At 48.3% G+C, this 13328-nt stretch overlaps 1 protein-coding gene across 2 annotated transcripts in view; it reads right to left on the bottom strand.

Annotated features, from left to right (window-relative positions):
* LOC309584578 (amyloid-beta A4 precursor protein-binding family A member 1-like) overlaps positions 1-13328 on the bottom strand; it is a gene marked incomplete at its 5' end in the record, with an annotated part of 107107 nt that overhangs the window by 70862 nt on the left and 22917 nt on the right. For both annotated transcript variants that reach the window (XM_082300666.1, XM_082300667.1), the window contains one exon: positions 10969-11114. In XM_082300666.1, coding sequence (XP_082156792.1) covers positions 10969-11114 — 146 coding nt within the window. The remainder of the gene's footprint in view (positions 1-10968; positions 11115-13328) is intronic.

The raw sequence follows: 13328 nt of genomic DNA, 5'->3' as shown, positions 1-13328 counted from the left end.
GCTCCAATACTTTAAGAAGGGGGGTTAAACTAGATGACTTCCAGAGGTCCCTTCCAACCTCAAGCATGCTGTGATTATGGGACTTGTGATTATTTTATGATTCTCGTGCAGGACACATAGCTTCTTTTAAGGAGGCCATTAGAAAGAAGATAATCTTGAATTGAAATATTAGAACAGACCAGAATAGTTCCAGTTGGAGGGGACCTTCAACAATCATCTAGTCCAACTCCCTGACCACTTCAGGGCTGAACAAAAGTTAAAACATGTTATTAAGGGCGTTGTCCAAATGCCTCAAACACTGTCAGGCTTAGGGCATCAGCCACCTCTTTAGGAAGCCTGTTCCAGTGTTTGACCATCCTCTTGGTAAAGAAATGCTTCCTAATGTCAATCTGAACCTCCCATGATGCAGCTTTGAACCATTCCCACGGACACTATCACTGGATCCCAGGGAGCAGAGCTCAGCACCTCCCTCTCCACTTCCCCTCCTCAGGAAGCTGCAGAGAGCCATGAGGTCACCCCTCAGCCTCCTTTTCTCCAAACTAGACAAACCCAGTCCTCAGCTGCTCCTCACAGGACATGCCTTCCAGCCCTTTCACCAGCTTGGTTGCCCTCCTCTGGGGGCAATTCAAGGACCTTCACACCCTTCTTAAATGCTGGGGCCTAGCACTGCACACAGCACTCAAGGTGGGGCCACACCAAAGCTAAATACATCAAGACAATCACCTGTCCTGACCCCAGTTGGTTCTACTGTGTTTGGTGCATTCCAGAACAGGGTAGATGCAGCCCCAATCACTACAACTGCAAATTGGAATAATGTTGGCTAGTTTCCAGCCAGGGGGCATCTCCCAGAGTCTCAGTGCTTTTGGATGAATCCCATCAGGCCCCATGGACTTATGATCATACAGCTGATGCAACTGGCCCCTTACAATTTCAGTGTCCGCAAATGGAAAGTCACTGTCCTTGCAGTCGTGGTCCTCCAACTCAGAGGGCCAGGCAGCCCAAGGTCTATCAGTATTATTAAAGCATTGAATGCCTCTTCTTTTCTTCATCCCTATTAGTCAGGTGACCATCTTCAACAAGTATCAGTCCAAGAAGTAATCTCCACCAAACTTCAAGAATTTCCAAGGTCTGGTTGTCACAGCAGTATCATAGTCCCAGTTGATGTCTGGGAAGTTTAAATCTCCCATAAGGACAAGGACTACCAGTCCTGAAATGTCTCCTCATTGCCTATAGAATAACTCATCATGGCTTACATCCTGGCTGGGTGATCAGTAGTAGACACCCACTACAACATCTCCTTTGTTTTCTATCCTCCTAATCCTCACCCAGAGGCTCTCAACCACATCATCACTAACTGTAAGGGCTGTACAATCAAACCTCTCCCTTACGTATAGTGCAACACCTCCACCTGCCCTGCCTATCCCTCCTGAACAGCCTGTAGCCCTCCATCCCAGCACTCCAATCATGGAACTCCTTCCACCAAGTCTCACTAATGCCAATGATACCATAGCTCTGGAAGCTGACCAATGCTTCCAGTTCATCCTGTTTGTTTCTCATACTGTGTGCGCTGGTGTACAAGCATTTCAGATACACTCCTGCACTCTCCATGCTCCCAAGAGCAGTGCAAATGTTCCTGCTAGCAGTGCCACCCTCAGGCGATGCCATGCCAACCCTTGGCTTACCTACCAAAGTTTATTTTCATAGGGAGCTTCCGTTTCCTAGTGTTGCCGTGAGGATCGCTGATATATGCCATAAAGGGGTGTTTGGGGCTTTTTTGTTTGTTTGTGTGTCCTTTTGAGATGATGATGGAGGTCAGAAGGAGTAGCTGATATTATTCCCCTCCCCCAAAAAAGCCCAATCAATAATGTTGGGAATTCCAATAGTGTCCTTTGTAATTACAAAGTCCCTTTATAATTCCTCAGTTCCTGTTTAAAGTGGGTGATGGTCATCTTCCTCTTCATTGTTATCAATTTGGGACAAATGCCCTCTCACACAGTTGGGGGTGTCCCATTCACACCCACTGCAGTGGGTTGACCTTGGCTGGCTGCCAGATGCCCACCGACATGCTCTCGCACTCTTTCTCCTCGTCAGAAGGAGGAATAGCCCTTTGGTCAGTTTGGGTCAGCTGTCCTGGCTATGTCCCTTCCCAACCTCTTGCCCACCCCCAGCCTGTAGGTACAAAAATGCTGTTAGTGAGGACTTCTTGTTATTTTTCTAAGTCTGTGAGAGATTTTTCTCTCTCACAGAAGAGGTAGCAGGGAATGTAAACAATCAAGCCACCGGCAACCTTGGAAAACCTTGTTTATGGTATAGAAGAAAATATTTTGATAATGGATGTTTTAGGATTTTGGCCAGTCACCCCCAAGGGGTGGCTGGTCCTTTGTCCAATTAGACTATGAAGAAAAAAGTCTAAAAAAGAGTTGTAAAATAATTAAATAGATCAACCTTGCTGCACAATTCCTGCCTGCTGGATCTTCTTCTCCTCCTCCTCCTCCCTATGGCTGCGGGACACGGTGATATACCATAGGAACCAGGCCTGCGGTAATATTTGGTGCTGCCTGATGTGATTCTGCACTCTCTGACGTGTCCTGCTGCTGCGAGCCAAGCCGAATTCCTCTAGAGGTACGCTGTTCCTTTCCCCCCCCCGGGACCGGGAGGTCCGACAGAACTGAGAAATGGCGAACAGTGGCTCACAAACCGACGCTGTCGTACTGGTCTGGAAAGGTGTGTTTAGCATATTGCGCACCTCCATTCCTGAAAACTCAGTTCGGGAATTATTAGACTGGGCTACTTTAAAAGGGATTTCCATGGACAGAGATGCTGCCCAGGACTTTTCCTTGTGGCAAGAGCTCGGATGCACTGTCCGACACGAGCTCCCGACAGGGGAGCCGGCAGCGTTAGAATTATATAAAACCTGGCGGTCGTTATTTATTCTGCTGACAGCCCTTGACTGTGATAGCAGGGCTGGATCGCCTATCTCGGTGATGAGTGACGGAGGAATGTCCGAGGGGGGCCCCGCTGACTGGGCTTCCGGGGCAAGTGATGGTGCATTCGGAATAACCCCCCCGGCTCCACAGGCAGAGCCTGCGCCGGCTCACCCTGCACAGTCTCAGGACTCCGCAGCCCCCAGGGACCCCGCGCCGGCAGAGGCGGGGGGGTCAGGGCAGAGGCAGGGTGCACAGCCTGCCTTGCCGTTCGGCTGGACGGCGGCCATGGCTTATCCAGGGCTGCAGATCAGCGGCTTAGCAACTTGGACGCCCAGAGAGCCTCCTAGTTCGGTTCCGTATGCACCTGGATCTAACTTAGCAGGCGTAGCGCCGGCGTGCCCCCCCCCTCGGGACTGCCTGGCTATGGTCCGCTGCCCTCCCTGGCGCTGGACTGTTTTGCGCAGTCGCAGAACCGAGCCGTGGACCTTTTAATGCAGCATCTGGCCTTTCTGTCAGAGCTACGAAACCTATCCCGAAGGATGGAGGACTTGCTCAGCCTGTTAGAGCGGCGAATGCCCGAGCCCGAGCCGGCCACGCGGCCGGCGCCGCCAGCACCACCCGCGCCCCCCCCGCCAGACGCCAGAGACACGGCTCCGAGACAGCAAACGGCGCGGCCAGCGGCGAAACCGGAAACAGCACTGCCGTGGGAAAACCCGGACGCGGCAGCGGCGCGGCGGGCAGAGGCGGGGGTGCCGGGAACGGCCGCAGAGAACGGGCCAGCCGCGGAGCCAGGCACGTCCGCAGAGTGCGGGCCAGAGACAGTGGCGCCGGGCGCGTCCGTGGAGCACCGGCCAGAGACGGCAGCGCCGAGCGCGCCCGGGGAGCGCGAAACAGCAGCGGAAGCGGTGACTGCGCCGAACGCGGCTTCTGTGCGAGAGATGAGCGTGGTGCCGGCCGCGGCGCCGGGCGCAGCCATAGCCCCAAATTCAGCTGCAGCTTCAGTACCGGCTCGGTCGGAACTGGCCGAGACGGCCTCCCGTAAAGACACTGCTGTAAAAACTGCCGCACAGCCAGCTGCAGTCTGTACTGTCTGTTCTGGCTCTGGCGAACTTAGCCAAAGTGCCCCACCCCACCCCACCCCCCCTTGCACATTTTTGTTCCCTCCCAGCACCCCAGAGTTGCCTTTGCCTGATGATCCCTCGTCAGGCAGTGAGGCAGATGAGGTTCTGGCCCCAGGTCGTCAGGCGGCTGTAGCCGCGCGGCGAAGAAAAAGGCTGCGCCGGTCTCTCCCCTGGACCTTTCCGTAATGAGCGGTAACTGTATGTCCGATGCATTATAATCGCTTCCTAGAGTCTCTTAAGATGCAAGCATTGGGGGAGGGTGACTGGAGGTTATTAGAAATTCTTGGAATGCCAAATAGATCTGAGGATTCTGGGGGTAACCGGGGAGCTGTTACACTCCATCCACAGGCTGTGCCAGAAGTTCAGGATGGTACTGGTTCCCCAAAAGGGGAGATCCAAGCTTTCCCAGTGTATAAGGCTCTCCCAGATTCAGGGGAGCATGACAAGCATGAGGTAATTGCTTGGAAAGTTGCCCAGGACCTCCAATCCAAGGTGGCACAATATGGGCTAGGTTCTGCTGAGGTTATGCAAATAATAAGGGTGATAAATATGGACTTGCTTTCTCCATTTGATATCAGACACTTAGGTCAAATTCTATTTCAACCTGTACAATTTACAGTTTTTGAGAAAACCTGGAGAAAGCTGGCCGGCAAGACTGCATTAGCAAATATGCAGCTCCCTGCTGCTGATCCTAGACAGACAGCAGGAGTGGATGCTTTGATGGGGACTGGTCCCTTCTCTGATCCCAGTCTACAGGGTAACTTGTCCTCTAGCGTCCTGCAGCAAGCTCAACAGGTCGGCATGGCTGCCCTGTTGAAAACAATAGAGTTATCTGCACCCAGAAAGCGATATACTGAAATAGTTCAAGGGAAATCAGAGTCATTCCTCTCTTTTGTAGAGAAAGTCGCTGCTTCTCTCGAGAAGCAGGTTGAGGATGACGGGTTAAGGCAGATGTTGTTAAGGCAGTTAGTGAGAGATAACGCAAACGAGGAGTGCAGAAAAATCATAGATGCCTTACCAGGGGATCCTGAGGTAACAGACATGGTCGAAGCCTGCGCTAAGGTGGGATCTGGGAACCAGAGAAGGTCTGCTTTGGCTGCGTTCCTGCAGCCTGTTCACGCATCTTCTGGTCGTGAACCAAAGCAACCAAAACAGGTGAAGAAACGGAAGCGGCCTAAGCCGAGCCAAAAAGAGAACACACCGATCCCCCAGTGCAAGAGGTGTGGCAGGCCAGGGCATTGCACGGGCTACTGTAGATCCCGGACACATGCCGATGATCAGCTGTTGCCGGGAAACTTCCGCCGGGGTGCAAGGAGGGGGAATTGCTCTCCGATGCAGTCTCTCCCCCAGAGAGTGGCACAGGTACAGGCACAGGCCTACTCAGCCACCCTAGAGACGGCACCCAGGGATCAGACAGCACCCACGGATCAGACGGGTTTGACATCCACACGGCAGCCGCAGTCGTCTTAGACTCTAGCGGTATTTATAAGGTTCCCTTGGACGCATATGGACCCTTAGCCCAGGGATCCAGTGCGATGCTGGTGGGAAAACCTGATGTTGCCCATGAAGGAATCTTAGTGCACTCAGGAGTTATTGATGCTGACTTTAAAGGTCAGATTTGCACTATGGTCTCCACGCAAAAGCCCCCTGTAACTATTCCTGAAAAGATCTGCCTTGCTAAATTAGTGCATTTTAAGTCTTGTGTTCCCAGGATAGAGCAACAAACTCACGAAGATAACGGCAGTGGATCTACGGGACTTCCGCAGGCCTTCTGGACTGCAGACATCTCTGACCAAAGGCCACAGATGACATGTACCCTGATCCTGCCGAACGCCCGCCTACCCCGGACTCAGCTTCGAGGTTTGATTGATACGGGTGCTGATGTAACTATCATCTCCTTCTCTGCATGGCCTCCCTCATGGCCTTTAGCCCCGGTGGGATCGGCCATCGCAGGATTAGGAGGAACCACGCAGAGCTATTTAAGCGAACGGCCTGTGATGGTGAAGGACTCAGAGGGGCACACAGCTACAATTAGGCCTTATGTTACTACCACTTCCCTTAACCTTTGGGGGTGGGATCTGTTGGCAGCTTGGGGCGTATGGATTGGGACAAATTTTTAGCAGGGTCACTGTGTGTAAGGGTGCACAGGATCCTACACTGCCTTTGCAGTGGTTCACTAACACACCAATCCGAGTCACACTCTGCTCAGTTAGTTGAATTAAGGGCTGTTACTATGGCTTTTCAGCGATTCTTACAGGAACCTTTGAATTTGGTTACTGACTCTGCTTATGTAGCAGATATAACCCAACGCTTAGATTGTTCACTTCTGAAGGAGGTGAACAATGCAGCTCTGTTTTTGCTGTTGCAAACCTTGTGGTCTGCAATTCAGGCTCGAGTGCATCCGTATTACATTCTGCACATTCAAAGCCACACCAATTTACCAGGGTTTCTAACAGAAGGCAATGCCACGGCTGACATGCTGGCCAACCCTGCGTGGGTAGGGCCTCAGCCTGACAAAATTGCACAAGCCAAGGCATTGCATGGTTTCTTCCATCAAAGTGCACATACCCTGCAGAAGCAGTTCCAATTAGCGCCAACCGAGGCACGCGACACTGTCAGCGCTTGTGCTGACTGTCACGGACTCACAGCGCCTCTGCCAGCGGGGGTAAACCCCAGAGGACTAAAAGCCTTGCAGATTTGGCAAACGGATGTAACTCACATCCCAGAATTTGGTTGGCTGAAATATGTGCACGTGTCTATTGACACTTTCTCCTCGGCTATGTGGGCTACCGCTCACACTGGAGAGAAGGGCCGTGATGTCATTGCCCATTGGAAATTGGCTTTCTCAGTCCTGGGCGTGCCAGCTTCTGTGAAAACCGATAATGGTCCTGCCTACGCCTCGGAGAAGACGCGGCAGTTTTTACACCTATGGGGTGTAGACCATACCTTTGGTATCCCACATTCTCCTACTGGCCAAGCCATTGTCGAACGCGCTCACGGTACTTTGAAGCGTGTTTTTTGACAAACAGAAAAGGGGAATGCATGGGGAAACCCCACAGAGCCGACTAGCAAAAGCTTTGTATACAATTAATCACCTTACAGTACCACAAAATTCAAATAATCCTGTTATTCTGAATCATTTTCTCTCATTGCAGTCTGCAGGCGAGAGACAGCTGCCCCGGGCAAAAGTCTGGGTACGGAATTTACTCACTAACCAGTGGGAAGGCCCTCATGAGCTTATTGTTTGGGGTTGTGGGTATGCTTGCGTTTCCACAGATACTGGGATACGGTGGCTACCTTCAAAATGCGTTCACCCTGACCTACGGCACCAGAGGCAGAACAGGCAACCTCCAAATGATGACCAGAACGCCAACCATCCAAATGGCGACCAGAATGTAGATCATCAGCCTAATGACTCTTCTGATGATGACCAAGATGTCAACCATCAGGCGGATGGTCCTTCTACAAGCAGAGACTGGGATGGTCCTTCCACAAGCAGAGACTGAACTTTAAATTTCTTGTTATGGAGTCAGATAGTTAAAGCCTTAAGGACATTTTTAGAATTAATAACTGATGTAGATTTCTATTTAGGATTAATAGTAGGGTTGTTATCTTATAAAACAAAAAGGGGGAATTGTAGGTACAAAAATGCTGTTAGTGAGGACTTCTTGTTATTTTCTTAGTCCGTGAGAGATTTTTCTCTCTCACAGAAGAGGCAGCAGGGAATGTAAACAACCAAGCTATCTGCAACCTTGGAAAGTCTTGTTTATGGTATAGTAGAAAATATTTTGATAATGGATGTTTTAGGATTTTGGCCAATCACCCCCAAGGAGTGGCTGGTCCTTTGTCCAATTAGACTATGAAGAAAAAAGTCTATAAAAGAGTTTGTAAAATAATTAAATAGATCAATCTTGCTGCACAATTCCTGCCTGCTGGATCTTCTCCTCCTCCTCCTCCCTATGGCTGCGGGACACGGTGATATACCCTAGGGCCCAGGCCTGCGGTAATACATCCTCATGTAAACCCCCTACTGCAGATTTTGATGTTAATCCCTTAAGTTAAATTGCACTGTTTTGCACTCACGTTTTGCACTGTATTTTGTAAATCTTCATCCTGATATCCCATACCATAGATGTCCTGACTAACTCCCTGAGTTTTGACTGGGGAACTAGTTTAAAGACATCCTAGGTACTGTTGAGTTGTAGGGACGATAGATTCCAATTATGTTTTGCACTGTTGTTTTGTTACTGTTCTATGCACTTTAAGTTACTAAGAGTTACAACCCAGCTTTAAAGAAAAAAAAAATAGGGAATTGTTGCTGCCTGTTCTGAGCTTCCCCTCCCCCTCCCCGAGACACTTGCCTCTGCCATGTGCTCTGAGCTCCTTTGTTCTAAGCGCGGGCAAAACCAAATGTAACTCAAACTCTTTAGCAGTGTCTGATTGGCCGGTCACCCCGGGTCTGCCCCCAGTCCTCCCCTTTCCCCTTCTCTGAATAAAAGAGACGATCAAGGGAGGTCCCGCCTCTCTTGGCTCTGCTATCCTTTCTGTGAACATCTCTTGTTGTCTGTTTCTTTTGAAAGCTTCTAACTGCGGGAAATTGAGTGAGCAGAGAGCTATATTTCTCCCTCTTCGCTTCTGCTGGTGCTATTTGCTTTGCAGCTGATACAGTTACTGATTTTAGAGCTACTAAAGTGCTAGATTGCTCGTGCTACCTCTCTGGGTTGCTCGAGGCTTTCTAAGGCATTGAACCACAAGCGTTAGCTGGTAAAAAGCTGAAAAGATACCTCCTCAAACCCACCACAGGATTTTAATGTAAACTTGACTGTCTCAGGGGCAGAGGTCTTTGTGGTGGTGGACTTGTTTATGAAGGCTGCTATTTTTGTTCTACTAAAGAAACTGCCCACAGACCCTCAGACTGTGTATTTGTTTTTGCACCGTTTTGCTGCCATGGCCTGCCGGATAGCATGGTAATGGATCAAGGGGCCCAGTTACCCGCCCAGTTCTGGACACAGCTTATGGGCCTGCTGTGGGTGCAACTCTGTCTTTCCTACCTGTATCACCCACAGTCTAATAGTCGGATGGAGTGGGTGAACCAGATCCTGCAGTAGTATCTCCATTATTATATTAATTATCATCAGGATGACTGGGTGTCTGTTACCATTGGCAGAATTTCTCTACGACAGCAATGTCCACTCTTCCATGCAGCAGACCCCTTTTTATGTGCAATGTGGTTTTCATCCCCGTGACCACCCCACTACTCTGAAGGCTGTCCAGGGGGTTTTCCCTGTGAAAGGCAAGATGCTTACTGCAATACAACTTCCTTAGAAGTACGAACATTACCTGAGACTATGAGCTTTTACTTCAGAGCTGATGTGACCTGAAGACCCAACCTAAACTGGCTCTCACTGGCTGAGAACACCCCATACCCACGATAAAACAACAGAAGTTTTACCTTTCAAAAAAACCCCCAGGCATAAAATCATGGCCAGAACTGCAGTTGACCAGTTTAAACCCCCACACACACACCTGCATGGGATGTTGGCTTAGAACCAAGGAAATTAACACAGCACTGATGCATACATCCACACCACCTGCAGAGGATAAGCATGTACTGGTCCTGCATCAGAAAAGTACATACTGATTATGCAAGCAATAGTAACTGGTTAGCCCACCCCTTAACATGAGTAATTTGATTGGTCTACACAACTGTATTGTAACATATATAAACCCTGCTTTCCTCTGTATCAGGGTCCTCTATACATTACGTTGGGGTACCCCTGTGCACATAGCTAAAGTAAGAGAATAAATTCTCTTGGTAATTCTATGCTAAGCATCCATGTCTCCCTCCTTGGCCAGTGAAGAACTGACTTTTACATCCCTGAGAACTCCCTTGAGTGGTCCCCCTTGAGCAGTTGGCATATATATTTGCTTCTTCAAGAGCAGCTGGAAAAAGCAAAGGCTGCTTACAAAGACTATGCAGATAGAAATTGGTGACTAGCACCAGATTGCAGTTGGAGATTATGTTAGACTATCTGGTGAACATGTTTATTTGGTGTGCTTATTTTCTAATTTAGACTACCATTATCTCGGCCTCTATAGAATTGTGGCTCAGGTTAGTTCAAGTGCATTTTGTCTGCAGCTTCCATGTGCTCTCAAGATTGAACCTGTTGTTCGTGTCTCCCTGTTAAAATCTATTCACCCAGATCCCTTCTAGCAGTAACCATGACCTCTGCCTCCAGTTATGGTCTATGACCAGAGAGAATATCACATATGGGATATCTCGGATTCTAGGATATCCTGGGGTACCCTGCAGTATTTGATTGATTGGGCAGGGTATGGCCCAAAGAACCAATCCTGGGAGCCTGCATCAGAGGTGCATACCCTAGCTAAGGTTCAGGTTTTTTGTGTCCATTATCCTGCTAAATCAGGTCCACTGGAGGGGGGGGGGGCATGTCATTGGGGGGGGATGGGGGGGTGTTAGGTTTATGCTTGTATCTGTTCAAAGTAGACAAAATTTTGTACATAGTATATCTATAACTGCCCTTGGGTTTTTTATCAGGAGAGCTAATAAAACTGGCTATCAGGCAGAGCTCAGCCTCTTTGAGCTATTACTTGTCTAGAGCCTTTAAATCATATGTCTTTGTCTCTTCTTTTGAGCCTGCCTTGACAATTATGGATTTTTGGCTAACAGAATAGAGCAGAAGTTGTACTGTACAAATTAGAATTATCTGGAACTTTTTCCTTTCACCCTGGTTCTAAAAGCAGCATTAAATAAGCAGTTTATCTTGCAAAAAGAAAGATTAGTTACTTAATATTTTTGAAACCACAAATAACACAACATGAGAAGACTTAAGTGTACAAGAAGTTCACATCTGCAGCTTTAAAACACCAACTTGAGAAACAGGAAGAGTCATTCTCACCTTGATTCTGCTGACAGCCTCCTGTGCCTGCATCATTCTCACATTCTTGGAGGGAGTTTTTTCAGAAAGGACTTGGGTGGAGCCAAGGTAATTGGCAGCAAAAATTATTCCATCAATCAAGTCTTCAGGATCACAAGGTCCAGGAACTACAAATACAGGGGGAAAAAATCACATTAAACCATGGCAAAAAAATATTCTAACTACTTGAGCCTGTACCTAAGAGCTGTAAATATTCCTCTGAACTACTTCATTCTAGCATGATGGCATGAAAATCAGTATTTTTAATCAAGGCGTACAAAACCCCTGGGCATGTCTCCTCACATCTCTCCAGCAGAAATTAACTTCTAATTCAATTTCTAATAATAGATCATTCTCCTATATGGCAGGGTTCACTCTAGAGCAAAATAAGCTCTTTAGTTTTGTTCTTGCATAGGAACAAGACTACTTCAACTGATCTCACAGCACTTTGAACAGGCAGTGGAATCTCCTCAAGAGTGCTTTACAATTATGATACTGTGTTGGTTTTGCATGGCCTGGTTTTTGGTAGTGGGGGGGGGGGGGGGGGGGGGCACAGAGGTGGCTTCTGTGAGAAGCTGCTAGAAGCTTCCACCATGTCCGGCAGAGCCAATCCCCGATGGCTCTGAAGATGGACATGCCGCTGGCCAAGGCTGGGCCAATTAGAGATGATGGTAACACCTCTGTGATAACATATTTAAGAAGAAAATCAAAACAAAGGGCACACAGTTTTTCTTCTAGTCAGAGAAGAGGAGGAGGTGAGAACATGAGGATAACAACATGGCAACACCAAGGTCAGTGAAGAAGGAGGGGGAGGAGGTGCTCCAGGTGCAAGAGCCGAGGTTCCTCTGCAGGCCATGGTGAGGACCATGGTGAAGCAGGCTGTCCCCCTGCAGCCCATGCGGATACACGGGGGATGCAGAGATCCACCCACAGCCTGTGGGGGAGGTGCCCACACCCAAGCAGGTGGATGCCTGGAGGAGGCTGTGATCCAGTGGGAGACTCGGTGGAGAGAGGGGGCCCCTGCTTCCAGGCTGGAGCAGCCTGTCCTTGGAGGACTGCACCCCGTGGAAGAGCAACCCACGGTGCTGCAGTTTTGGGAGGACTGTCTGCCCGTGGGAGCAACTCACATTGCAGCAGTTTTGGGAGGACTGCTGCTTGTGAAATTGGAGCCACATTGGAGAGGTTCACGGAGAACTGTCTCCCATGGGAGGGACCCCACAGCATAGCAGGGGAAGGACTTCTCTCCCTGAGCAGCAGAAGAAAACCTTCAGTGACGAACTGACCAGAACCCCCAACCCCGTCTCCCTGCACTGTCGGTGGGAAAGAGGGAGGGGTTGGGGGAAGAAAGGGTGTTTTTAAGGGCTCATTTTATTTCTCATTATCCTCCTCTGATTTTGTTTGTAATAAACTCACTTTGTACCTCTAAGTTGAGCCTGTCTTGTCCTTGGAGTGTTTTCTCCTGGTCCTTATCTCAACTCATGAACCCTTCATTTAATTTTTTTCCTCTCCTCTGCCCAGCTGTAGCAGGGGAGGGTGAGTGAGCAACTTTCGTGGGTGCCTGGCATTTGGCCAGTGTCAAACCACGACACATACACACCTCACATACACCCCTCCATAATACAGGAGATCAATGTTATCAAAATCACACTAATTTCCAACATGGGTGTTGTGTAAGGAGGGGAAAGGTGTTAAACAAAAATATTTTTATGGTAAATATACAGAGCAAGGGCTCGTGCATTTGGAAAAAGCTACTGTCTTAGTCCTGCAAGGTGCTTCATGACTTCAGCTCTCATCAGCTTCTGTGTAAAGTTAAAAGTCAAAGTAAAAATCACCTCACAAGTCAGTAGAGAGAAACAGATATAATGTACAGGTTTTCTGGTGTTTGGAGATTATATCTGCAGAAAACTGGGCTTTTCTCTATATATGTTAAAATCCTCATGATCTGAGAAAAAGGCAGGTTTATCCAAGAAGTGTCTTGTTTTGCTACAAGTAAGAAAAAAAATTCTATGTTCAAGGCCAGTGAAAATGTACAGATAATCATAATTTGAGAGAATTGGTAAAATTATCTATATTTTATCAAGAAGTATAAAGTGGTTTTGCTCTCTATTTTGCTAGAAACAAAACCCGATCCTTTTATAACAGTTTCTAGTCAACTCAAGAGTTAGCCTGAGATTTAATAGGTGCTAAATCCTGAAGTTGAACATAACACAAAAAATGCCAATTTCCTTTTAACTCACCAAACATGACATTACCAAGGACTGAGAACTTTAACCGTGAAAAGAATGTGTCATTATTAAGTTAATAAAAAAAATTAGTAGCTAATCCTAATCACTCTCATAATA

This window comes from Coloeus monedula, assembly GCF_965178545.1.
Source record: "Coloeus monedula genome assembly, chromosome: W".
In the NCBI taxonomy this organism is placed as follows: Eukaryota; Metazoa; Chordata; class Aves; order Passeriformes; family Corvidae; genus Coloeus; species Coloeus monedula.
Note: the sequence above shows the minus strand (reverse complement) of the source record. Positions and strands in the feature narration are given on the sequence as shown.